Below are 27971 nucleotides of genomic sequence, written 5' to 3'. Positions count from 1 at the left end.
AGCAGCAACAGCTTTTCCAGGTTCTGCATTCACTTGAACAAAATTGTAGAGACATCCAGCACACTCCATTAAAAAAAAAAAAAAAAAAAAAAGGAAAAAGGAAAAAGGAAATAAAAAACAGCCCCAGAAAACAGCACAGTCCTGTTACTCTTGTGGTACCTGGCACCATTTTTTTTTTTTTTTTTAATTAGTTTCTCAATCATCATCTGGAAAGAAAACATTCTGAGCAACATCTCTGATAAAGCACAGTCACTACTACATATCATAAAGCAGGTACAAGCTATTTTACATTCACAGAGGTATGATGCAGTACTGTCCTACACCTGTAATACTAGAGGATACAATTGAAAAGGCATTATTTCAGACTTGATTCTACTTTTCCAGCAGAGGGCCCAAAGGATGGTATGATAAGTTCAGTAAATAGCATATTATTTTTATTTTTTTATTTATTTATCTATCTATTTATTTATTTATTTATTTTCGAGACAGGGTTTCTCTGTAGCTTTGGAGGCTGTCCTGGAACTCGCTTTGTAGACCAGGCTGACCTCGAACTCACAGAGATCCACCTGCCTCTGCCTCCCGAGTGCTGGGATTACAGGCCACTGCCCGACGTAAATAGCATTTTTTAACAAATATATCTTTTGTTTTTAATTTGTCTGTCAATCTGTACGTACAAGTGCCTGGAGGTTGGAGGCATCCAATCTCCAATGAAGCTGGAGTTATAGGGCATTGTGAGCTGCCTGACATAGGGGCTAGGAATTGAACTCAGAAGAGCACTGTACACCCTAAGCTGGTGACCGTACACCCTAAGCTGGTGACCATCTGTCTAGCCCAATCTTATAGTTCTAAAATTTTATGTATACATGTTTTGTTCTTGATTTATTTTATGTGTGTGTGTGTGTGTGTGTGTGTGTGTGTGTGTGTGTGTGTTAGAGAGAGGGGGGAGGGGAGAGATATTAATTCGAGAAGTCCACGGGAGTCTGCTTAATGGGTAAAAGGAATTTATTAGGAAAGAAAACTCCTAGACAGAATAGGAGAATCATGGAAGGGTCCTGGAAGGCTGAGGTGCTGTCCCAAACTGTTCTGCTGCCTGAGTCAGTCCCCACCATCCAAGCCCGTGTGGGAGAGAAGAGATCCTTATGTGTGTCTCAGGTCTTAAGGGTAGCCCCGAGGCCTCGCCCCAGGGGCACCTAGGTACTTCAAGGTTATAGGTAGAACAGTTACCTGCTACATCTTGAGGGGCAGTACTTTAAGGTCATAGGCAAAACAGATACCCACTACAAGAGATTGATTTTGAGATTGTTCTTCTACATTATTTCTTGAGGGAAGGACTCTCAGTCATGCCAAGATCTGGTTGTGCTAGCTAGCTTGCTGGGGGGACCCCTGTCTCTGCCTTTGGAGACTGGAATTACAGGTGGACCACCACACCTAGCCAACATTTATGTGGGTTCTGGGGCTCTGAACTCTAGTCTTTAATCTTGCCAAGTACTTTAACTGTTGAGCCATCTTCCCAGCCCTGCCTTAGTCTTTAAAAGTCATCCTAGCCTAATGAAAAACTGGCATTTAACCAATGGAGAAAGATCATATTAACAGCTTAGCAAAAATGTTTAAAGAAGGGCTTGAATGCGTTCTTATATTTTCTTTAGTGTGCCAAAGTAGATGACTCAACTTATTCTCTATTACTCTAGTCATGAAAAATGTTAGGTTGTTCAGTTGATACAAATAAAAAAAAATGAAAGCAATTTAAATAATTTTACCTGTTGTGTGATATTTTGTATGTGTTCTAACAAAGTTTGCTTGGAGATCAGAGAGTGGAGCTAGCCACTAGTTAACCATAGAAGCCAGGCAGTGATGGCACATACCTTTAATCTAGCACCTGGGAGGAGGAAGCAGGAAGATCAGGAGTTCCAGGCCACCCTGGGCTACATGATTGACCCAGTGTAAAAGAAACAGCCAGGCTATGGTGGTGCATGCCTTTGAGCCCAGCACTAGGGAGGTGGAGACAGGAAGATAAAGCTGGTGGCTATGGGATGCAGCCCATTCTTTCTGAGGATTCCTAGAGACGGGACATTCTGGGATCAGTCTGAGATTTCATAGAGATAAGAAGTCTCTGGTGGCGGCTGCTCTGCTTCTCTGATCTTTCGGCTTTCACCCTCAATATCTGACTCCGGGTTTTTTATTGTTAAGATAATTAGGATTGTGCAACATTTATCCCAACCAAATTACTAAGTTTATACTTAGAACAATCCCCAAAAGAATGGAATAGTTTATATAAACTTTACTTTTTTAAAGGAATATATGTTCTTTACCCCTGCTTCCAAAAGGGGTGGAGAGTTGTTATATTATTTGTAAAATAGTTACCAGGATAACTAGTGATGAACAATTTTACAATTAAGCAATGAACAGTTCAACAGTGGAAAGTGTACTGTAATAAGAATTAGAAACTAAATGCTGTTTCTTTTGGGTTTCTCTTATTTTGTATTTAATATATTTGTTTCAAAATACTATTACAGCTTGTTCATTTTATTTATTTATTTATTTATTTATTTATTTATTTATTTATTTATGCTCATATAATTTAAATCATGGCAAGTTTCATTGGGAAAAGTATAGATAATCCTGAGCATAACAGTCTTTCTTTGGGATGCTGTTAAACCTGATGCTGAGTTAACCAGGAGATGGGCTTAGTGGGTAAGAGTGCTTGCTGTGAAAGCAAGGTGACCTGATTAAAATCCCCAGCACTCACGTAAAAGGTGGGCATGGCTGTACATGCCTGTAACATCAGTGTATTGGATGGAGACAGGTCGATCCCAGAAGCTTGGTAGCTAGCCAGTCTAGTGGAAATGGTGAGTGAGCTTCAGGCTCATTTAGAGACTGTGTCTGAAAAGGTAAGTAAACTGGAGAGATCTGGAGAGATAGCTCAGCAGTTGAGCTAATTTAAATTCCTCCCACAAAATAATAAAAACACAAACAAAACCTATGTTTGTTACTGAGGAATCATGGGTTATTTTAGTGATGAGAAACTCAGTTGATATATGGCTCTGTAATTAGATCTTCACAACATGTTGTTTATTTAAATGAAAGTTTTGGTGTGAGTATGTGTGTGGACCTTGGACCTGATGTGTGCCTGTGGTACATGAGTGTGGAGGTCAGAGAACAACTTTGTGGAGTCTGTTTTCTCTTCTACCTTGGGTTCCAGGGATCAACGTAGGTTGGCAGGCTTGTGCAGCAAGTGCCTTTACTCACTGAGCCATCTCACCAGCCCTTAAACCAATATTCTAAGTGATAAGATAGGTTTTTTGGTATTGCTTGTTTGTTTTCAGACAAGGTCTCACTCTGGCACTCTGGTTTGGCCAGAAACTCACAGAGATCCCACTTGAGTCTATCTCCTATCACCAGCTAAGATAGCTTGGTTTTTTTGTTTGTTTAATTTTCTTGTTCGAGACAGGGTTTCTCTGTCTCTAGCTGTCCAGGAACTCGATTTGTAGACCAGGCTGGCCTTGAACTCAACTCACAGAAATCCACCTACCTTTGCCTCCTGAGTGCTGGGATTAAAGGCGTGCACCACCACTGCCTTGGTGATAGCTTTATTTATTTGTTTGTTTGTTTGTTTTTTGGAGCCAAGGATCCAACCCAGGGCCTCACACTTGCTAGGCAAGCGCTCTACCACTGAGCTAAATCCCCAACCCCAATTGATGGCTTGTTTTTAATGTCCATTTCACACTTAAAAGTTTTAACTTAGAAATAATAAATAGGAAAAAAAAAGAAATAATAAATAGTTCTGTAGTTAGAGTTTTCCTGCCTGGCCCAGTCAGGACAAATCTCTCTTACCCGCCAGTCCCACAATCGCTCAGACCCAACCAAGAAAGCACACAGAAACTTACATTGTTTACAAACTGTATGGCTGTGGCAGGCTGCTTGTTATCTACTTTTTCTATCTTAAATTAACCCATTTCTGCTTATCTATACTTTGCCACATGGCTTGTGGCTTACCAGTGTCTTTACATGTTGCTTCTCATGGCGGCGGCTGGCGGTGTCTCCCCCCAGCCTTCTACTTCCCAGAATTCTCTTCTCTCTTGTCCCGCCTATACTTCCTGCCTAGCCACTGGCCAAATAGCATTTTATTTGTACAGAGCGATATCCACAGCACTTCCCCTTTTCTTTTTTTTTTTTAAGGAAGGTTTTAACTTTTACATAGTAAAATTACATATAACAAAACAATTATCAAGCAAGAATTATAGTTACATTATTAAAGAAGATATTCTATCTTATATTGGTGAGCCTAAGGTTTTATATCTAACTTATCTTGTATCATAACTGAGCAAAATTATAACTATCTAGTCTTCAACCACATCAAAGACCTCAGAAGGATATAATATTACCTGAGAACCGGGAGAAGGATGTAAGCATTTTTCAGGAGTCTTGCAAGGTAGACAGAGACAGCTGGCAGCCTGGACAGTCACCTAATGTTCCTTTGTAAAGTTGGGGCATTTGTCTTCAGCCCACAGGGCTAGAGTCTCTCGGTCACTTCTCTCAATGTCCTGTAGAATGTCTGGTAGTTTCCTCTGTGAAGCAGGAACCTGAAGGACCATTTTGTCAAGCAAAGTTTAGTGGTCACCTTTCTATGGGTCCTGCATGTCCAGTCGATCAAGCAGTCCAGGCAAGAACAGTTTCTTGCCCAAATGGCTATTTTTGCTAAGGTGAAGATATGAAGTGTCTTCAATGCCCATCCTCCTCTCTGAAGTAAATTGGTGCTGCCAGGAGCAGACATGTCTCACTGTCCAGAAAGTCTAAATTTTAAAAATATTTTAAATGCCATATTCTGAAGGTCTTTGAAGTATTTGAAGATTACCTATCTATCTGAAATATCTCTGTGTATACCCAGAAGACTTAACTAACATGGCTATGAGTATGATTATCACAGATGATTAATTATTAATCTATTTTTAATTATCCATTACAATTTTAAATGAGCTATACAAACATAATACCTTAAACAAGAGTAGAAATATACACACAGTATAACAAAATTAACTTTAAGTTTGTATCAATAGACTAAAGTCTATACCAATGTAAAACATTTTAAACAAGTTGTTGCTCTTTAGAAGTAAGTTCATTAATCTACCCTTTCATCCTATCATATCTATATCATATCCCCTTTTTATCTTTAGAAAGAGATTGCATTTATAATCAACCTGTTTAAAATAAAATAGTGGTTTTTCTCTGTCCTGCACCAGAGGGCTCTTCTGATTTGGGACACAAGAATCTCTTAACCTTTTCTTTTAAAAATACGTCTGGGTTTAGAGAAGGAGTGAGCCAATTCCATCTCCAAAGCCAGCTTGATAATTTTGGGAAATTGGGCGTAGTTTCTCTTACTACTTCCTGCTGGAGGGGAGCGCTGTATCTTATGGGGACACAAAGAAAATTTTAGGATTGTGGAGTAGTCCATTAGGGTGAACCTCTGAGCCAGTTGCCTTGAAACCATTCTGGATGTCGGATCATCTGGGCCATGGTGTCATTGGAGACCTTTCAGGTGGTCTTGGCTGATCAAACCTGATGTATCTTAATCTGGAACAAATCCACAGCCTCTGGTTTTCTGTGGAAACAAAAGCAGAGACTCCTTTCCAAAGCAACATATCCTTATATCCAAATTTTGAAGTTAAGGTACCTTTAAAATTTACATACTTGTTTAACTCAACAGCTTTTACGATCAAATCTTTTTCTGTAGTTAAAAATCCCAAAGACAAGACAAACCAGATTCTCTGTGTAATATCCATCTTTGTAAGACTGAAACACTGCTGTGGCTGCTGGCTCCGCCCACCCCTGCTTCCCAACATGGCGGTGGTACAGTTTACTGCCAGCTCTGGGTCTGGAGCCATGTATACCATCAACTATCAGAAGCAGTTCTATCAAAGCAGTGCATAGCCCAGAAACTTTTTTTTTTTTAAACTGGCAAAGGCTAAATCTACCACGCAGCAGAGTAAAGTGCCACTTGTAGATTCCTCATTCCCGCCACACTGCAGGTCAGACGCACACGCCAGGAACCCACCATAGTAGCTCAAACCGGCAGGCTGCCGCTAACTTGAGAGAGACACCTAGGAAGCTGTTTTTAGCTCTGTCTTAAAATCTTTTTTCTCAGGTTTTAGGTGGAAATTCTTGCCAACACGTTGGGCGCCATTTGTAGTTAGAGTTTTCCTGCCTGGCCCAGTCAGGACAAATCTCTCTTACCCGCCAGTCCCACAGTCGCTCAGACCCAACCAAGAAAGCACACAGAAACTTACATTGTTTACAAACTGTATGGCTGTGGCAGGCTGCTTGTTATCTACTTTTTCTATCTTAAATTAACCCATTTCTGCTTATCTATATTTTGCCACATGGCTCGTGGCTTACCAGTGTCTTTACATGTTGCTTCTCATGGCGGCGGCTGGCGGTGTCTCCCCCCAGCCTTCTACTTCCCAGAATTCTCTTCTCTCTTGTCCCGCCTATACTTCCTGCCTAGCCACTGGCCAAACAGAACTTTATTTACACAGAGCGATATCCACAGCATAGTTCGATAAGACATGAACTCAGTTGATTTTCAGAAATGCTCACAAATAATGGAAAATGTCATAGCTTTCGCTATAGTATACGATATAACCAACAGCACTGTCCTACTGTTCCCAGACTTTTTCTTTCTCCCCTACCTCCCCTCTGTTTTTGAGACAGATTCTTACAACGTGTTGTCCATGCCTCCAATTTATAGTCTTTTTGCCTCGGTCTCTGAATGCTAGGACTACAGGTGTGTATCCCTACAGCTAGCCTCTTATTTTATTTTTTAAAATGTATTTTATTATTTTAAATTATGTGTGCTTGTGGTTGATTCTCCCTCCTTTAGTCATAGGTTGTCAGTGGCTCCTCTGCCAAGGCTGGGGCATGGTGTTGGGGGGTGCTCCTCCCCATTCATGCTGTACTTTTGCCTGGTGTGTTGTGCAGATAGCCACAGTAGTTGCAAGTTAGTGAGTACAATAGCCATATCTTGTCTGGAAGTCAGCATTTCATAGTTCTCCCCATCCACCAGCTCTTACATTCTTTCTACATCCTCCTTGGAGATGCTGTCTGAGCCTTGGATGGCTGTGTGGGAATGGGGAGGTTGATGGATGATAAGTTATTTAACTCATTTTAACAGCATGTAGGTCTCATTCAGGATTTTTTTAGTACAATAACTTCATAGTGGATGGTTTTCCAAAATGGTATGATTACATATGTAGACTTTTTGGTTTTTCAAGACAGGGTTTCTCTGTGTAGTTTTGGTGGCTGTCCTGGATCTAGCTCTGTAGACCAGGCTGGCCTTGAACTCACAGAGATCCACCTGACTCTGCTCCTGAGTGCTGGGATTAAATAAAGGCATGCACCATCACTGCCTGGCTAATGCTGTTGATTTTTGAAAACAAAAAAGATTATTGACACAGAAGTGGACATATCTGACTGAGCAGAAAACTCCCGTATCTTTGTGGCTGCAGAGATTCTTTGTGGTTGGCTTGCAGAATTTGTGACTTCTCAGCATTCTGTAAATAATTTACACCTTGAGAGCACTGCACAACCACAGTAATGGCACCTCAGGCTCTGGGTGGTATTAAACACTTTAATAATTAATTGATTATCAAAGCTGCTTCCCTGTAGTATGTAGCATGAGTGAGAAGGGGAATCTACAACTCAGAGTGATAAAGCCTTCATTGAGCCCATCTACCACTGAAGTATCTAGCTAGTTCCTGTTTTGTTTTTGTCTGAGGTCCCGCTTCCACCACTGAGCTTAACTATGTCTGTCCTCTTTCAGGGATTTGAGTCATAACCGGCTGTCTAACTGGAACATCAGCTTGGACTCACAAACTTTACAGGAAGTGTAAGTTATTTTTATTTATTCAGTATTAAAGTCTTTGAAATAACCGAATTATGAATTTGAGTATTTTTGGTGTGTGTGTGTGTGTGTGTGTGTGTGTGTGTGTGTGTGTGTGTATGTATTTGTGGTTTTGTATGTGCTTGTGAAGTCCAGAAATGGGCATTAAGTGTCTTCCTGAATATCTTGCCTACCTTATTTGTTTAAGATAATGTTTTTATTTATCCTTTGAGAATTTCGTATATTTTGATCATATTCTTTCCCTTTTTCCAAGTCCTCCCAGATCCTCACACATCTCCCTATCCACCCCAACTTCAGGTTCTCTCTATTTTTCTTGTTTTTGATTTGTTTTTCTTTCAAGACAGGACTTCTCTCTGTAGCCCTGGCTGTCCTGGAATTCACTGTGTAGACCAGGCTGGCCCCAAACTCAGAGATCCGCCTGCCTCTGCCTCCTGGGTGCTGGGATTAAAAGTGTGTGCTACCACTGCCCTGATTTTTTTTTTCCTTCATTTGATTTTTGAAACAGTGTCTCACTGTGTGGCCCTGGCTATCCTGGAACTCACTTTGTAGATCAAGCTGGCCTTGAATTTACAAAATCCACCTGCTTCTGCCCCCTACCTAGTCCAATGCTCTTTCTCTCTTAAAAACCAAACAAACAAACAAGTAAAATCCCTAAACAAACATGGAGTCTCATTTGTGTTGGCTGGCTATTTCTGAATGTGGAGCCTTCCTTACTCAAAATCACTCCATTGAAAAAAACTGATTCCCTCTCCCAGCAGTTACCAGTTGTGAATAGCTTTTTGTCTTCGAGTAGGACTTAGTGTCCACTTTCCCTTGGGGTTTTGACTGGCTTGAGCTTGTGCAGGTCTTGTGCATGCCATTGTAGTCTCTATGAGTTCATGTGTGCATTTGCCCTGTTGTGTCTAAGAAGACAGCTGTTTCCTTGAAGTCATCCGACACCTCTGGCTCTTAGGATCTTTCTGCCCCCTCTTTCACGTACATCCCTGAACTTTGGGAGGAGTGTGATACAGATATCCCATTTAGGACTGAACATTCCATTTAGGACTGAACATTCCAAATTTTAACTATGCATGTTGATCTATTGGTGAAATTATTAAGGCCACTCCACGTAGTTAAAAGGGAGTTTTATTTTGTGGGGTAACTTACAAATGAGGGGATAGGTAGGTTGTAGGGTCTGGCAAAGGTATGGCGCAGTCTGGCTGTGTTCTCTGGAGAACTCTGCTTGATCTACCTCCAGCGTCCAGGGTCCTGGAACCAAGAGAGCCCTGGCATGCGAAACTCGGGTCTTCAGCGTCCTCTCTCAGTCCCGCCTTGTAGGAGTGACCATTACTGAAGCCTCAGTGGGGGTTGGAACTTCCAGGTCAAAGCTGGAATGACTACCCACTACATTGATCAGTTAATTACTGTCTACTTCAAGGAGATGCTTCTCTGCTAAGAGTTGAGAGATACATTGATCTATGGGTATAGCAATATGTCATTAAGAGTCATTTTATTGATATGTTCATTTAAAAGGATAATAGTAGTAGATTTCCCCCTAGGGCCTATGACTTATCTAGTCTCAGGTTCTTGGCCTCTTTCTACCTTAGTTTTTGAGGCAGCATCTCTCAACCTGAACCTCACTGATTCAGCTAGGTTGACTGGTCATTGATCACCAGGGGTCTGCCTAGTTCCACTTCCCCTACCTTAGTACTGGGTGTACAGATGTGTACTACTCTATTCAGCTTTACATTGGTGCTGGGGATCTTAACTTGGTCCTTATGTTTGCATACCAAGCACTTTACTGCCTGGACCATTTATTTCTCCAGCCTGAATTTTGGAATATTTAATCTAGAGATGCTGTGAAAAAAATTGAACGAAGGGCTGGAGAGATGGTTCGGTGGTTAAGAGCACTTGCTGCTCTTCCAGAGGACCTGAGTTCCATTCTCAACAACCATGTGAGACATCTCACAGCTACCCTACTATCCTACCACTGAGCTACACATCCTTTTTAAACATTTTTAAAATTAAAATGTATCACTTCTTAACCCCCTTTTAAAAAACAGTGTTTTTATTATTTTATGTGTATGGGTATTCTGGCTGCATGTTTGTCTGTGCACCTCGGGCAAACAGGATCCACAGAGGCCAGAACAGGAAGTCAGATATGGAGTTAGAGACAGTTGTGAGCTGCCATATGGATGCTGGGAATCAAATCTGGGTCTTCTAGAAGAGCACCCAGTGCTATTAACAATGGAACCATCTCTTCATCTCCTCAACTCCCTTTTTTAAAATGATGGAATCTTGCTACATAGCTTAGACAGATCTAGAATGTACTGTGTAGGTTGTCCTTGGATTATGTGTCCTCCTACATCCATCTTCTAAGGTCTGGGGTTGCTGGCATGTGTCATCATATCTGGTCCAAGTCTTTGTAATACTGATTTTTGTTGTTGCTGTAGCTTCTTGAGACAGGGTCTTTCTGTTATAGTCCAGGTTGGTTTTGAACTTATATTTTCCTTCCTGTTCCTACAAGTAATGGGATTACAGATGTGCTAAAACCACATGTAGCATTTAATACTGATTTTAATGGTAGATCATTACTATGAAGTAACACATTAAAATCTCCAATTTCTCAGAGCTGGAGAGATGGCTCAGCTTTGGTTAAGCACACATACTGCTCTTGAAGAGGACCTGAGTTTGGTTCCTGTCATTCACATTGGGTGGCTTTCTACTTACTGCCTGTAACTTAAGCTTTAGGGGCCACCACACTTAATTTGTACAACCCTCCTCTTCTCCCAGAATTAGAAATAATAAAAATCTTAAAAAAAGAAAAACATTCTAATTTCTCAAAACCACAATTTTATATTAGTCAATTTATTCTGTGTTACAGGCCTTTTCAAATTTGGATATACTAGCCTATTAGCCAAAAACCAGAATTTAGGAGGTAATTTCCACCATTAAACTTACAAAACTGTTTTCTCTTTTGCTTAGGAAAATGAATTACAATGAGCTAACAGAGATCCCATATTTTGGAGAACCAACACCTAATATTACTCTACTTTCATTGTAAGTTAAGATTTCAGATCTTTTATTTAATTGTGAGCGCGCGTGCGTGCGTGCGTGCGTCCATGTAGAAATCCCTGTTTGGAGAACCAACACCTGCTATCACTCTGCTTTCACTGTAGTATAACAGTACCTGTTGTTTGTTTTTCAAGTGCCCATACTGTTTATCCTAATTATTTAGTATCCTTGTGGCCTGGGATGAATCATTGGCAATAACTTCAGTATAATCCTTGTTTTGTAGAGTACATAACCTAATACCAGAAATACATGCAGAAGCATTCCAGCTTTACTCTGCTCTCGAGAGTTTAGACCTCAGTTCCAATATAATATCAGAGATCACGGCATCTTCATTTCCTCAAATGTCGCTGAAGTACCTGTAAGTAAAGTAGAGACCTGCATTTACCGAACTGATTGGAAGAGTAGTTTATGAGTAAACTACAGGGAGCAGTGGGTTGGCCAGTAACTGGTGTACTGCCTGCTTTCTAGATGTACTTTGAAGTGCATTTCTATCCTTCATCGGTTAACTACATTCCCTCAAATGCCTGTTGTTTATTTAATTTTGATATTCACGTGTAAAGCAAGCTTAGCTTTGGGCTTTTGGGGTTATTTATTCTTCTACTTCACCTGAAAAGAAAGAATACTCTGTTGCCAGTTTAAAAAAAAAAAAAATGCTAGACATTGAGAGCAATGTTCAAGATTTAATTTTTAACATTGATTTGTTTGTTATTGTACATGGGGTGATGTAATACACTTACCCTACAGTGAGAGTGTGGAGGTCAGAGGGCAACTTTGTGGAATTGTTTTTGTTTTCCATCTCTGTCTCTCTGTCTCTTTCTTTTTTTTTTGAATTGAATTTTTTAAATAATTTTTTTTTTATTAAGATATTTTCTATTCATTTTACATACCAACCACAGATTCCCCTGTCCTACCTCCTCCCAACCCAACCCCCATTTGGTTTTCTTTCTTTTGGCTTTTTGAGACAGGGTTTCTCTGTGTATCTTTGGCTGTCCTAGAACTCACTGTAGACCAGTCTGTCCTTGAACTCAAGAGATCCATCTTCCTCTGCCTCCCTAGTGCTGAGATTAAAGGTGTGCACCACTTGGTGCTCAGTTTTTTTCTTCCATCTTTATGTGTGTTCCAGGGATGGAATTCAGGTTGTTAGGTTTGTTTGGCAAGTGTTTTTATTTGCTAGGCCATCTTGTCAGCCCAAGATTTAGTTTGAGAGCTTTTCATTTTGGTACTGGGAACCAAATCCAGGATCATGCTAGGCGGTTGCTGTCCCATGAGCCATACCTCCAGTCCTAATCAGCTTTTGTAATTTACTTTTGTAAAAAGTAAATAGGAATGAATGATTTGTTACTGTTTGTTAAACAGTAGCTTACCCTGTGTATTGATGATGGTAGTTAGCATGCATGCCAGTTTCTAAAGCATATTCATGCACACTACTTTGTAACATCCTAAATGAAATGGAGCTTTACTTGCTTTACTTTCCACCCCTTTGTTTTGAGACAGGGTTTCACTGTGTTGTCCTGGCAGGCCTGGAACTTACCACGTAGACCAGGCTTGCCTCAAACTCATAGAGATCCATCTACCTCTATTTTATAAGAGCTGGGATTAAGGGTATATACCACCATGCCCCACCTTTCCCCTGTTTTTAAGGCTGGGGTTCAAACCCCTAGGACCTTGCCATATGCACTCCATCACTGAGCTATACCTACAGCCCTAACATAATTAATTTTGTAGATAAAGGGAGAAAGCAAGTAAGTGATTTGTGAATTAAAACAGCAGTTGATGAGCTGAGGCGATTGCTCAGTGGATACAAGTGCTTGGCTCTGCAAGCACAAGAACCTGAGTTCAAATCCCAAATACCCTATATAATAGGGACATGGCTGTGTGTGTCTGTAACTCCAGCATTGGGGGTAGTGAGAGGCATATCCTGAGAGTTTGGTGGCCAGCCTAGCCAAAATGATAGATAGATTCCTGATTCCATGGGCGACTGAGCTTCTGGTTCCATGAGAGACCCTTTCTTGAGGTGATAAGTCAGAGAATGATAGAGGTACCTTTCTCTTCCCCCATCCTGCTCTGGCCTCTATACCCACAATGTGCATACTCAGCTGGATAACACACACACACACACACACACACACACACACACACACACACACAAATATCAGTTAAGATTCTTTTTTGATTCATAAGCATGATGATTGGGTATTCATGCCTTTGCATGACATGTTGTGCCTCCCATGATGTTGTTGCAACCTTGGCACATGACTTTTGTCTGACATGAAAAAAAAACCAGCCTGATTTGGGGGGCTGGGGAGATAGCAGTTAAATGTTTTGTCAAAATGTTGTATAGTTAATTGATGGAATTGGAGCCAGAGGTACAGACTTTGGTTAGTTATCACTGTTTCTTTTCTTTTGCTGCTACCTTGTCATTTTAGGAATTTGAGTAATAATAGGATAACCACCTTGGAGGCCGGTTGCTTTGACAACTTATCAGGTTCTTTATTAGTGGTAAAATTAAACCGGAACCGAATTAGCATGATTCCACCTAAAGTCTTCAAGCTGCCTCATCTCCAATTCTTGTGAGTAACAAAATTGATGGATTGTGAGAGACAAGTTTTCCTTTACAAATTACTGTTAGAGTAACTCAGCCAATTTTCTAATTATAAAATTTTTTGTTTAAGGGAACTGAAAAGAAACAGGATTAAAATTGTAGAAGGCCTTACCTTCCAAGGGCTTGATTCTTTACGCTCATTGAAAATGCAACGGAATGGAATTAGCAAACTCAAAGATGGAGCATTTTTTGGCTTGAATAATATGGAAGAATTGTAAGTACTGGGATAGGGAGAGTTGGGAGGACTCTTTTTGGGCTTTTAATATTAGTTAACAGAGATAAACGTTTTTTTCTGATGTGAGGTGAAAGGCAAACAACCTTCACTTTCTACTTCTCCCCTCCACAATTGAACCCAGGGCCTTACACATGCTACATACCTTCCTTTTATAAACTTTTAAGTTTTTTTAGTTAACTGGCATTTTTGTTATCATTCTTAAACTTTTCAATCTAAAACTAAATTCTATTGCTTTTGACTCAAAATTGCCAGAGTTTATCGGAATCAGGAATCTTGTACTACTTGATGTGTTGGTTTTGTATCTGCTTAGTCCCTTCAGGGCTAGTTCTTAAGTTTCTTGGGTCACTCGAGTTCAGCAAAGGTGTCTGTCAAAGCATTTAATGGAGATTGACGATCGTGGTATGGAAGGCCTTGTTTGAGTTACTCACTTCTCTCTCTAATTGTCCAGAGAACTGGAGCATAATAACCTTACAGGAGTGAACAAAGGGTGGCTGTATGGCTTGCGGATGTTACAGCAGCTCTATATGAGCCAGAATGCTATCGAAAGAATCAGCCCTGATGCATGGGAGTTCTGCCAGAGACTGTCTGAACTGTAAGTGTGGAGTGGTGTTTCATGGGAGGGTATGAGACTAGAGCAGATCGGAGGATTTATGTTCATGGTTGTCATGAGATCTCTGTTTCCTCAGTCTTTGTTAGAAACACTAAACTTAGCATGTCAATAGAGTAAAATTTGTAGGTTGGGCTAAATACAATAATTTTTTTTACTTAAACTGTTTCTTTGTTTTCTTGTTTTTTAGGGATTTGTCCTATAACCAACTGACCCGCCTTGATGAATCTGCCTTTGTGGGTTTGAGTTTCCTAGAGAGGTTGAATTTAGGGGACAATAGAGTCACTCATATTGCTGATGGTGTATTTAGGTTTCTTTCCAATCTTCAAACACTGTAAGTTTTTAATTTTTTTTTTTGCTTTTTTTAAAATTTGTTTTAGAATGAAACTAAGCAAATGAATGTAAATAACTAATCAATGTGAAAATGGATATATGTTAGCATTTTGTGGTTTTTTTGTTCGCTATCCCATAAGTACCCCTTAGAGCAGTTTATACTTTAATTCTGAATTAATCTGCTAACAGCAAAGCCTCTCCGGGTCAGTTGGCAGTGTTAGAATGCAGTCATCTGCTTGTTCTCTTGATGGATAGTGTACCAGAACGCCTGACTTCGTCTGGAAGGATGCACCTGTGGAGTGGTAGCGGTCTATACTACTACACTGTTAGTAGTTTGCTGCGTATTGTGTGTGTGTGTGTGTGTGTATGTGTGTGTATGTGTTTAGGTCTTTGGGGACTGTGCTGTGAATTAAAACTTGAGCATACTATGCCAGCACTTTAACACTGGGCTACATCTTTATGCTTTGCCCCAAAGAAACCAACCCCTTTTTTCTTTTTGGGACAAGATCTCAATGTGTAGCTTAGGTTGGACTTGAACTCTTAGCTCCGCCTTACAGGTACAGGGATTATAGATATGTATTATCATGCCTGGTTAAATGGAGTGTGTGTGTATATGCACACACTGCTACATATGGTGCTGCTGCTGTTGATTGATTATTGGCCTTGTTCAGTGTAATACTACCCTAGCATACACAAGTCCAGTAATCAATCACCAGACAGCAGCACCACTGATGAGTTTCATTAAGATTGCTTATAGGAATCTGGCTCGGGTACCAGCGGCCATAAGATTGAAGAAAGTGTCTCTTCACTCCCCCATCAACCATTAACTGTGTAAATCCTCAGTGAGATGTGGTGCCTTGTGAGCCCCTTCTTCCTCCATTAAAGAATGTTGATGGGCCTTATCTTTTTTCCCCTTTATGAAATTTCTTTTCTTTTTTTTTTTTTTAACCTTTCTAGAGCTTTATTGGGAGAGAGGGGGAGAGAGGGAGAGAGAGAAAGTAGCAGAGAAACAGAGAGACTGCGCGGAGGGAAGAGGGCAGAAAGAGAAAAGGGCGAAATTTATTTTCTTAAATAAATTATATATCTGGGCAGACAGCCTTCACTTTATTGCACTAGAGCACATGAGGGTTGTGCTCTTCAATGTAGCACTTGACTACCAGGCACTGTAGAAGAGGATGAGGAAAAGCCAGGACCTGCTCAGGAGGCCAGGAGTTGGGTGGCATGGAATGAGGTATAGAACAATAAGCCTTCTGACAACTGGTTTTCTCCCAGGAGATGGGCCTCATTTTACATAGGTAATCACAGCTTCTAGGAGTTTAAGATTGTTATGCTATGTCTTTATAAAGATTTATTTATTCATTATGTAGACAGTGTTCTGCTTGAATATAGGCCTGCACACCAGATCTCATTACAGATGGCTGTGAGCCACCATGTGGATGCTGGGAATTGAACTCAGGACCTCTGGAAGAGCAGCCAGTGCTCTTAACCTCTGAGCCATCTCTCCAGCCCCTGTGTCTGAGTCTTAAATACTCTGTTCTCTTCACTTTGACCAGTTATGAGTCTCTGCAGTTGACTGGTGCTCCACTCCAAAAAGAAGCTTTTCTGATCAAAACTGTCAGCAGCACTAATCTATAATCAATAATCATACTCAATTATTTAGAAGTCAGATGTTAGGCACATCATGCTCATTAGGAAAATAATAGCAGTTGCTTCCTCAGTAGGGCCCACACCTTTTCTAGCCATGGACTTTTGACCATGTTTATGGAGCAAGCCTCAAATACAATCACAAAGTGGTTGGATAACAAGCTTGTTGATGTTAATACCAATAGGTACATCTTGCCTTGCAAGTCAGCAGTGTTACACAGAGTCCACGGCAGAGTAAGACTGTCGATAACAATACTTCTTCAGCACTATGAGACTAGTCAGCAGGAAGGGCGCTTTCAACCTAGTTGTAGTTTGATTTCTCTGTCCTGAGACCAAAGCATGTGGTACTTTCAGCAGCTGTGTCTTGCCATCTTGTTCTGATGGGCAGCCAACAGCAGTAGCAATTGCCTGTATTGTTTTGGGGGCATTTGGGGCCTTTCTGTCTAATCACTTGTAGGGAGGTAGCCCACCCTGGCCTGGGATTCTCATTTAACAGCATATGGCTTCTGGTAGCTGCTTTATTCTCTCGTGCATGGTACCGCCATTAAAACTCTGTTTTCTTTTGAAATTTTATTTTTTTAATTAGTTTACCAAGTATCAGGTTTTCCTGGGGGTAGTTAGAGGTTTTTCCATATCCATAGCTTTAATTGACTCTTTCCCACCCTTTCCTCTCCTCCTCTCCTCCTCTTCCCTACTCCTCTGCTTCCTTTCCCATGTGAGCTTTTCCATTTTTTGTTTCCCCTTCCTGCTTTTGTATCTAATGGGTTCTATCCCTTCCCCCTAAAAATGTCTTTTGTCCCTTCATAAGGGTCCCGTTCTCATAACTTAGATTCTTAATGCCTATTTATTAGAATTCTTGATGATTATCACATTCAAAATTAATAAATGGTTTCAGGAAAGAGATAGGCTCCAAACTCTGGGACCTAACCACCAATGAGAAGGAGACACAATAAGTATAAGAAAAATACTTAGGATACACACTGTCTAGTTACTATTATACTTAGTTACTACAATTTTTAATAAGCCAGTATCATTAGATATGGTTAACTAGGAAGATTAGTAATCTCTGCAGGTTAATTGGCTTATTTATTTATTTATTTATTTGTTTTTTCTCATTTATTTATTTTGAGACAGGGTTTCTTTATGAAGTTCTGGCTGTCCTGGAACTCATTGTAGAGAGATCCTCCTGCCTCTGCCTCCTAAGTGCTAGGACTAAAGGCGTGTGCCATTACCCCTGCTTAATATTATCAATTCTTCTGTGTTTATCACAAATATTTCTTTCAAAAGCAAGACTGAGTCTTCACCATAAATAATTGTTAAAATAAGAATCAAAATTAGCATGTGTCCCTTTACACTGCCATACCAGGATGCTGCCTAGTGGTCATATTGGCTAACAACTTTTTTCTCCCTGACACTTTCAGAGATTTGAGAAACAATGAAATTTCATGGGCCATAGAAGATGCTAGTGAAGCCTTTGCTGGACTCAAAAGTCTCACTAAATTGTATGTATCTGTGATGTTTGTGTATATCTAATAGAAATCTTTTCAAGGAGTAGTTGTAAATATTATTGGATAATGTTTTATTTTATGACCAGAGAGTCTGAGCCTTCCTACCATCTCCTAAAGGAAGAAGCTTTGTTTGTTTGTTTGTCGAAGAATTTGTTGTGTTTAGGCACTTTTTATTTATATTGCTATGGAAATTAAGTTTTTTATTTCTTAGTTTGAGGTTAGCACTGTAAGAGATAGGTTTCATCCCAGCATGTTCATGCATTTATTTCATTATTCTTTGTTCTCATTCATTCCCCTCCCTTACTGTCTTCTTTCCATTTCCTCCCTGCTTGGGTTGGTTCCCTTTTTACATCCAGGTAGTTCTTTCTGCTTTCTTTTGACTTATGCACTCTTCTCTGTTTCCTACCACCCTCAAGAGCTTTCTCTCCTCTCGTGATCCCTTTTCTAGTTTCATGATCTACAAACACATATATCACACACGTATGTAATTCTAAATCTAGGTGCTGCTTATGAGAGAAAATATTTGGCTGTATCCATTTTCCTACAAATTCAATAACTTCATTTTTCTTTATGGCTGCATAAAATTCTGTTGTATGTATGTGCTACCTTTTCTTTATCCATCCATGTTTTAGTGGACACCTAGGCCATGGCGTATTGACTTAGAGTCTTTTAGGTATTTGTTTACTAGTAGCTTAGCTAGGCCATATGGTAGTTTTATTTTCAGTTTTTGAAGGACCCTCCATACTGATTTCCATAGTGACTATAAGTATACGTTCTCAACTCTGTGGGATTTAAATAAGTTACAGAATAGAGTTTTCCATTCAAGTAAGAAAAGAGCTTTGAGAAAATGTAGTTGAGCTGGTATTATGTTTAATCATGTGAGATATATGAGGAATGTGTCTAATAATAGAAAATATCCTCCCATGAAGCATTTTATATTTCCTATAAGAAGGATTTCACCAAAGATTTATGCTTGTCTGAATGTCTTTAATCTGACCATCTTTTATTAAGGAGAGAAATGGAGAATTTAACCTCATGTAGCATCGGTAAATTACTATAGTGGTTAGGATAACTGTTCAGAGGAGTTCAGAGGAGCTCTGAAATCTCAACAGAAGCTTTTGTGTTGTGCTTTGTATTAATTAGTAAGTTCATAACTTTCTTAAAAATGCTTGCTTTCACTAAGCTATAGTTCAGTGTATATAACTCCCCCCCCCCCCACGTTGTGTCTCAGTAAAGCTCAGAGGTTAAGAATGCTTTCTGTTCTTTCAGAGGACCTGAGTTTGGTTCTCAGCACTCATAGTAGGTGGCTCATAACCACTTGTAACTTCTACTTCAGAGGGTCTGATGTCCTCTTCTGGCCTCCACAGGCACAGCACTCACATGAACATACCTCTCCCCCACTATCTACTCGCAGGGACACAATTAAAAATGTGTTAATAAGACCACACTGTAAACTTTCAACTTAAGTATACCTTGTGTAGATAAATATTTAATGAATTTAATTTTATTTCAGAGTCTTGCAAGGAAACCAGATTAAGTCAATTACACAGAAAGCATTCATTGGTCTTGAATCCCTTGAGTATCTGTAAGTATTTCATATATGTTTACTCACTGCTGCAGTGGGATGTCTTTCTGTACTCTGTGAATATGTGTTGCTCTGATTGGTTGATAAATAAAGTTTTATTGGCCTATGGTAAGGCAGCTTAGAGGCAGGCAGGAAATACAAGCAGATAGGCAGGAAGAAAGGCAGAAGGGAATAGATGTGAGCCAACCACCCAAGGAGCAACATGTAATGGGACGCAGGTAAAGCCATGGAACATGTGGCAATACATAGATTAATAGTTATGGGTTAATTTAAGATATAAGAGCTAGCTAGCAAGAGGCCTGCCATAGACTATACAGTTTATAAATAATATAAGCCTCTGTGTGTTTTTTCTTGGGTCTGAGTGGCTGCAGGACTGGGTGGGATACAGGAAAACCTCCAGCTAAACACTGCATAATCTTTGTGCTGGGTGTGATGGTGCCTCTTTTTAATCCTAGTCCTGAGAAGGCAGAGACAGGCAAATCTTTGTGAGTTTCAGGCCAGCCTGGTCTACATAGCAAGTTTAAAGCCAGACAGAATTGCATACTGAGGCTGCCTCAAAACAAAACAAATTTTGCTGTCACCGGGAGGTGTTCATGAGCATTTAAGCATTTTTGTAGCTTCACTATAGACATAATTATGATGTTGCATTTCTCTTGATTTCAGAGATTTGAACAACAATGCTATAATGTCTATCCAAGAAAATGCTTTTTCTCAGACTAACTTAAAGGAACTGTAAGTAACTTTTTTCTCTTTTAATTGTTAGTGTTTATTGTATGTAAAATATACCATTTGTGTGCCTGGTGAAGATGGAGGCCAGGGGAGGTCATCAGATCCTCTGGAACTGGACTTACAGATGATCGTGAACCGCTATGTGGGTGCTGGGAATTGAACCTGGGTCTTTAGGTAGAGCAGACAGTGTTCTTAATCACTGAGCCATCTCTCCAGCCTCTCATTGTCTGAGAAGAAGGCGACTCAGATGTTTTCAGAAGCATGTGATTTAAGTAAGAGCTATGTAAGGGTTACCATGGAGTTGTTTCAGTGATGGTGTCATGTAGAGATACCCAGCACTGAATAGTCAAGAGTGTGTGCTACCACCTGTGTGCTGATGTGCTCATAAGTAGGAGTCCTTAGCACCACTCCTGGACTCGGGTGTGTACTGTATTTTCTGGACTATCAGAAACGTGTCTCTAGTTCTTAGCCTGTGATTGGGTTAAGGTGGGTAACAGTTAATTTTGTTCTTTTACTTTGTGAAATTGATCCTAGAATTTTGTGTTAATTTTAATGTGTTTAAACTATTAAAACGTTTAAAACTTTAAATGTTACAGTAGAAAAAGATAATGTTTTATATTTTTTTCACATATAATTTTTAAAGTAAATTTTTAAATGTATATGTTGTTTTGCTTACATATATGTCTGTGTACCATGCATGTGTCTAGTGCCCGTAGAGTCCAGAAGAGGGTGTCGGATCCTCCGAAATTGATGTTACAGACAGTTGTGAGTTACCATGTGGGTGCTAGGAACTGAACCCAGATCCTGAAAAAGCAGTGCTTTGACCACTGAGCCAATTCTACAGCAACTTCTATACAATTTTTAAAAATTGCCTTTTTAAAAAAATTTATTTTATGTGTATGTGCCTGAGTGTAAGTGCACCTCATGCATGCACGTATGAGTTCAAGGAGGTCAGAAGAAGGCATCAGCTCCTCTGGAACTGGAGTTACAGGTGGTTGTGAGATGCCTTGGGGGTGCTGGGCAATAAGTTCAGGTCCTCTGTAAGAGCAGTAAGAGTTCTTAACTGCTGAGTCATTTCTTCAGCCCCTAGAATTGGTTTTATAAGTTTAGAGATTTTTCTGAGTGAAGGGAGTTAGCTGGGAATTGTTATCAGTTAAAACTGTAGTGTTGGAAAATCAGTATTTTACATACTGTGATTCAGGGCTATTTAAAGGGCATGCAGTAGAATCATCAGGTCATGACAAGACAGTGATAAAAATGAAGAGAAAGCTTGTAGGCATTTTTACAACAATTCCATACAATTAGGACACCTTTATAGTAGTTTTTTAAAGTCTTAGTTTTGGGACAGTGACATGGTTCTATGGATAATGGTGCCTGCCTTCAAGCCTCACAATCTTGAGTTTGATCCCAGGACCCACATGATGGAAGACCTGACTCTTACTAGTTATTCCCTGACTTCCACATAACTGCATGGCATGTAGCCAGGCATAGTGATGCACGCTTTTAATCCCAGCGCTGGGGAGGCAGAAGCAAGTGGATCTCTGTGAATTCCACACCAGTCTGGTCTACATAGTGAGTTCCAGGACAGTCAGGATTATGTAGAGAGATCCTGTCATCCCTCCCACTCCCAAAAGAATGTGGCATGTGTGTATGCTACCCCCCACCACAACATCTTTGCACACATAGATAGTAAATAAAAATCTAAACAAATTTATTTTGAAGTACTGATTTGTAATAGGTTGGAAAATTTAAAAACTGGTTCTTACCACAGATTGAGATGTACTCCATTCCTTACAACTTGTCACAATAGACAAATTGCTTAGCTGTAGTCTCTGTTCCTTTTCAGAATTGGAGTAGTGGTTCCCTGGGATCATGTGAAGATACAGTGAAATAATTTGTTTATAAAGACATTCATTCATCATTCATTGTGTACTGAATTGGATCATGGTGTCTGTCTGTCTGTCTGTCTGTCTGTGTCTCTCTCTCTTAATAATTTGTTTTTATTTTATGTGCTTTGGTGTTTTGCCTACACATATGTCTGTGTGGGGGTGCCTGATCCCCCAGAATCAGAGCTATAGACAATTGTGAGCTGCCATATGGGTGCTGGGAATAGAACCTGGGTCCTCTGGAAGGGCAGCCAGTGCTCTTAACCTCTGACCCATCTCTCCAGCCCCCATGGTCTCTGTTCATACCTTGTATTGTATTAAGAAAGATTATTCTAAAGAAGATGCAGAATTAAACAATAAGGGCTAGGCATGTAGTTTGGAAAGGTGCTTGCCAAGCATGTGCAAGGTCCTGAGTTTATCCCCTGGCACTGCAAACAATGATAACAAAAACAGAATAAAATATGTTTTAAAAAAAGAATAAGTAGATGTTGAATATCTTCTAGAGTAGTAAATTTTCTGAAGAAAAACCATGTCACATATGTAAAGTGAAGTGACAGGGATTGTGGTTTTAAAGTGGTAAGGAGAGACAGACTGGGAAATGCAGCATATTGAATAAGGCTGGTTCTTCCTTCCTTGCTTTTTTTTTTTTCTTGAGACAGGGTCTCTACATAGCTCTGGCAGTCCTGGAACTCACTATGTAGACCAGACTGGTGTGGAACTCATAGGGATCTGCCTGACTCTGCCTCCCCAGGACTGGGATTAAAGGCACGCACCACCATCCCAGCTTTGAACAATGATTTTCATGAAATGAGGTGACACACCATGTGAATAGTGAGTGAAAGCAAGCTGCCTAGGCAGGAAAGATCGAGTGAATTGAGGTCAGAGGGGCTGTATCATGTCGGATTTGTAAAACAAGGGGAATTCGTTGTGGTTTCTTCCTCCACCCCCTACCCCCGAAATTAGGAAAGTTTGGAGAGTTTTGAGAGAATTTTGAGCACTGAGCCAGGCACACAGTAAAAATCAAATGACTAGTTTCAACAACAAAAATCAAAATAATTATGAAAATTGGCAAAATACCTGTCTAGCATGTATGAAACTCTGGATTATTCCCTTATATTATATTAACCATGTGTGGTGATAACATGTCTATAATCCCAGAAATCAAGAGGTAGAGGCAGGAGGATCAGAAGTTTAAAATTATTCTTAACTACCTATTAAGTAGGTCAGCCTGGGTTACATAAGACTCTGCCTCAAAAGTATTTAAAAAATAGTCATTATTTTTTGCTATGTTACAAAATTAGAGGGATCCTGTAAAATACTTGGATTTATTTCTAGGCTTAACTAAGGCCTTAGTAAGGATTCAATTTAACTGCAAATCAGTTTCTCTTTTCTGCCAGTATAATCTGAGGGTCAGCAAAAATGTTTTAACTATTATGAGAACCTAGTTTAACATATGCTTTGGATAGTAGGCAGTTTAATCTCAGTATAGAGATTCATTAGGGAGATGAACAGGTGACTAGTATGGACCAACTTCAGTCAGGCTCCTGACTCTTCTAGGCCTATCTGTGTAGACCAGGCTGGCCTTGAGCTCACAGAGATCCCACTGCTTCTGTCTTCTAAGTGCTGGGGTTAAAGCCATGCATCACTACAACCCAGCCTGTCTAATCTAAAACCTTGCTGAATCTGAAAGTTTAGCAAGGATTCTCCCATGTACATACCTGAGTATCCTTAGATACCCTAGATAATTGATCGAGTTTTCCCTTCTGTACCATCCCCAAGTGATGTCTGGCTACGCTGGCCCACCTGTAGCAACAAGCTTTCTAGATTGTTTTAGTCAGGATCCTTCTCAGTTCTGAGGCTTTTGGTTAGTAATGTGCCATCCACTGATTCCTACCCTTATTCCTTTTTTGGCTAAAAGTTGCTGTTGGCTGTTGGCTGTAATTGCAATTGAGCCCAGCTTCTTTCCTCTGTTGTAAAATCTCATTGCAGTGATCTGTGCCTGGGAGATGGTCTTGAATACACTCTGCCTCACCATGTTTTAACAAGTATTATTGAATAACTTTTCCTTTAACAGTTATGGTGTTGTGGCATGGATAGGATCAGATTCATCATTGGACCCCCGGACCTCTCACCCAGGACTCCCAAATGTACACGTTTGAAGACTTTGTCTTCATTCCTGACTGATTGATCGGGGATCCAATGGTGAGTCAGAGTGGTGAACCATTGCTCTGGACAAACATCCATTGGAGCTGGTAAGGTGAGATTCTGATTCTTGAGATTGAGTGTAGTTTCTAAAGCCGGACTGAGTACCCACTTCTTATGCAGGCACCTGCTCTGCTGGAAGTCTTCCTCAGCCTCTTTCCTGAGTGGGGATTGTGTCCTAACTTCCTGGCATAGATTTTCTTTGTACTCTGTAGATTTGTTCTGTTTTCTTTTTTTAAATTTATTTAGTTATTATGTATACAGAAGAGGGTGCCAGATCTCACTACAGATAGTTGTGAGCCACCATGTGGTTGCTGGGAATTGAACTCTGGACCTCTGGAAGAGCAGTCATTGCTCTTAACCTCTGAGCCATCTCTCCAGCCCTGTTCTGTTTTCTTTATTGGATTCTGTTTCTCCTACAGAAACTCTCTGCCCTCACTGGAAACCCTAGCAATAACATGCATGTTCTGCTAACTTTGTCCATTTAACTGTCTACTTCCTAATTATTGGAACTTTATTGTTCTCTTTTGAGGAACTTAAGGTCTCCTTATGCAGGTTCCTCTTTTTTTTTTTTTTTTTTTTTTTTTTTGCTTTTCGAGACAGGGTTTCTCTGTGTAGCTTTGTGCCTTTCCAGGAACTCACTTGGGTAGCCCAGGCTGGCCTTAAACTCACAGAGATCCACCTGGCTCTGCCTCCCGAGTGCTGGGAATAAAGGCGTGCACCACTACCACCCGGGCGTTATGCTGGTTCCTCTTAAGACCACTCCCTTCCCATTGCTATTTTTCTTTTTTCTCTTAATCACTAGTTCCCTTGAGTCTTATATTGCTGTGTCTTTCTGAAAATCCCCCTTCTTCATTTGTCCATCCACCTCCATCACACCGTATTCCATTTTAGCTGCTTCACTGTCCAGCTACCTGTCCTCCATTGGGGACTTTCCGATCTCCAAATAGCTGTGCGAGTCTGAAAACACTGAATGGAAGTACTATTTTACCTATGCTCAGATGGCTTTGGTGATAGCCAGATAGCAGCTCCTAGGTATCCCTGTAACCTAAGATGATACGTTATGGCAAAAATATTTTTTTTAACTTCTAAAAACTACTTTATTAGCATATATTGATCATACATAATAGGTTTCATTGTGGCATTTTCATACGTGTATGTAATGTCATTTGGTCATATTCACTCCCTAACACTTATATCCTGTTATCCCACCACTTCCATTGATCCTCTTCCCAAGTAGCCTCCCTTCTATTTTTATGACCCAGTGAGATTCATTAGGGCTATTTACAGAAGCATGGGCACCTTACCTGTGGTTATAGCACTGAAGAAGATGTCTCTCCATCCCTCAGATGAATTTCTAAATTTCTATTAAATAAAAAACATGGAGCCAAATATAGGAGTGAAAGCCTTAGAGATCAGGGAAGTAGGAAAAGCCACCAGCCAACCTTACCTCATCAACTCTGCAGCTTCCAAATGCAAGCTACTTCCTGTCTACCCACGCCTTTATATGCCTTGCTTTTCTGCCCTCTTCATTGGCTCTTAGCCCAGCTACCTCACTTCCTTGTCACTGTCTGTCTGTACAAACCTCCAGGTCTCTATGGTTGGTACTGGGATTGTGTGGCACCATGCTTGACTCTTTTCCCTAGTATGGCCTTGAACACACAGAGAACCTGTCTGCTAAGTGATCCCATTAAGGGCGTTTGCTGCCTGACTTTGTTTACTTAAAATGACTGGCCTTTTCCTCTGATCTCCAGGCAAGCTTTATTTATCAAAACACAAATAAAATATCACCACACCCAACAACCATTAACAGTGTGTAAATCCTCAGAGGGCCCCCAAGCTTGACAACCTCCTCCACACATATGTATGTTTCACCCTATTTTTCAGGAATATGTCCCCTGTGCTGACACTGCACAGTATATGTACTATATATGTACTATAAAGGCCATATATGTACTATAAAGCTATTGCTGCAGAATAATAAGAGTTCCCTTGTCCTTCCATGTCTTGTGCCCTGTTGCCTCCTCTTCATCACTTGTGGTTGGGACTTGAACAAGTTCAAGAAGAGTTATTTGAACCCAAGCTACTGTTATACTAACACTTGATCTGATAATCAAGATGGTGATTAAATCATCAATGGGTGAACAGCACATATAGTGTGGATGTACTAGAGAAAGGAATCATTTATGTCCTGAGTGGGACAGCATAAGATTTTATCACATTAATCAGAATGGCATACAATTTGCAATTTAGGAGTTGTTTACTTTTGTGCTCTTCCATGTAACATTTTTCTTTATCATTGACCTCAGATAATTGAAATTACAGGAAGCGAGCTGTGGATGAGGGAGATGTACTGTATTTGTAAATATGTATCTCTCCCTCTTCGTTTTTCAGCAGCCAATTTAGATAAAAATGTAAAGGACAGGAAAAATGACAGCCTTTGGGAGGAGAATCACTGTGAGTTCCAGGCCAGCCTAGTCTACATAGTGAGTTCCAGGCCAGCCAAGACCCTGTCTCAAAAATAGTAAATAAATGAGTTTATGTTAGTGTTTTACTGATTCAAGACTGAAATCTTAGAATGAAAGATGTAGTTTCTTTGTTTGTATCTGTTTATATAGTAGTTTGTATGCATTAGGTATGAATGTTAAGTATGTTTGATAATTTTCTGTTTTTGTGTATGTAACACGATGCGTTGTGAGAGTGAACAACATGAACGTGCATTAAGAGACCAGAAATTGACATCAGGGGTGTTCCTCTGTTCTTCATTTTATTTTAGCCAGAGTCTCTCACTGATCCTGGAGCTCTGTTTGGGCTAATCTGGCTGGCTAGCATGCTCTTGGGAATCTCCCGGTTCCTGCCTCCCCGAGAACTGGGGTTACAGATACATGTGGCTACATCTGCCTTTTACATGGGTGCTGGACATCCAAATGCAGGTCCTCATAGTTTCACAGCAAACCCTTATTCCACCGAGCCACCGTTAGCCCTGTGATATTTGTCTAGTTCTAGATCAGTGGTTCTCAACCTGTGGGTTGCGACCCTTTTGGCAAATCTCTCCAAAAATATTTATGATTCATAACAGAAGCAAAATTACAGTTATTGAAGTAGCAACAAAAATAAAATTTTTTTTTCAGAGCTGAGGACCAAACCCAGGGCCTCACACTTGCTAGGCAAGTGCTCTACCACTGAGCTAAATCCCCAAACCCCAAAAATAATTTTATAGTTGGTGGTCATCACAACATGAGCTATATTAAAAGGTCACAGCATTAAGAAGGTTAAGAACCACTGCCCTAGATGATATTGCCAAGTTAATTTATAAAATACTCAGATGGCTTTGGTGATATCCAGATAGCTCCTAGGTATCCCTGTAACCTCTCTAAGATGATATGTTATGGCAAAAATATTTTTTTTTTAATTTCTAAAAACTATTTTATTAGCATATATTGATTATACATAATAGGTTTCATTATGGCACTCTCTACACATACATAGTTTTTACGTATACATTGTACATGTAAAAGTCTTTTGTTGTTTGCAGGACTTTTAAAAGCTGTGGAGACACATTGAGGGGCTGTAGACTTGGCTCAGGTTAAGAACACTTTTGGTTTTGCAGAGAACTCAGGTTTGGTTCTCAGCACCCACATGATAGCTCAGAACTATCTGTTTCTCCAGTTTCAGGGGATCTGATACCTTCT

General features: G+C 40.1%; 1 protein-coding gene and 1 non-coding gene across 3 annotated transcripts in view; both read left to right on the top strand.

Moving 5' to 3' along the window:
* The window catches only part of Lrig2 (leucine rich repeats and immunoglobulin like domains 2), a 50930-nt gene that overhangs the window by 7971 nt on the left and 14988 nt on the right, over window positions 1-27971 (top strand). For both annotated transcript variants that reach the window (XM_036190632.1, XM_036190630.1), the window contains exons 2-11: window positions 7814-7879; window positions 10859-10933; window positions 11172-11306; window positions 13375-13518; window positions 13621-13764; window positions 14234-14377; window positions 14583-14726; window positions 17791-17871; window positions 19391-19462; window positions 20126-20194. In XM_036190632.1, the coding sequence (XP_036046525.1) occupies window positions 7814-7879; window positions 10859-10933; window positions 11172-11306; window positions 13375-13518; window positions 13621-13764; window positions 14234-14377; window positions 14583-14726; window positions 17791-17871; window positions 19391-19462; window positions 20126-20194 (1074 nt within the window). The remainder of the gene's footprint in view (window positions 1-7813; window positions 7880-10858; window positions 10934-11171; window positions 11307-13374; window positions 13519-13620; window positions 13765-14233; window positions 14378-14582; window positions 14727-17790; window positions 17872-19390; window positions 19463-20125; window positions 20195-27971) is intronic.
* Window positions 13110-13217, top strand: LOC118586466. The gene has a single exon (XR_004945349.1). It is a non-coding gene; the product is annotated as a small nucleolar RNA U13 (small nucleolar RNA).

Source organism: Onychomys torridus, chromosome 6 (assembly GCF_903995425.1).
Source record: "Onychomys torridus chromosome 6, mOncTor1.1, whole genome shotgun sequence".
NCBI lineage: Eukaryota > Metazoa > Chordata > Mammalia > Rodentia > Cricetidae > Onychomys > Onychomys torridus.
This window is presented reverse-complemented; position numbering and strand designations above follow the sequence as displayed.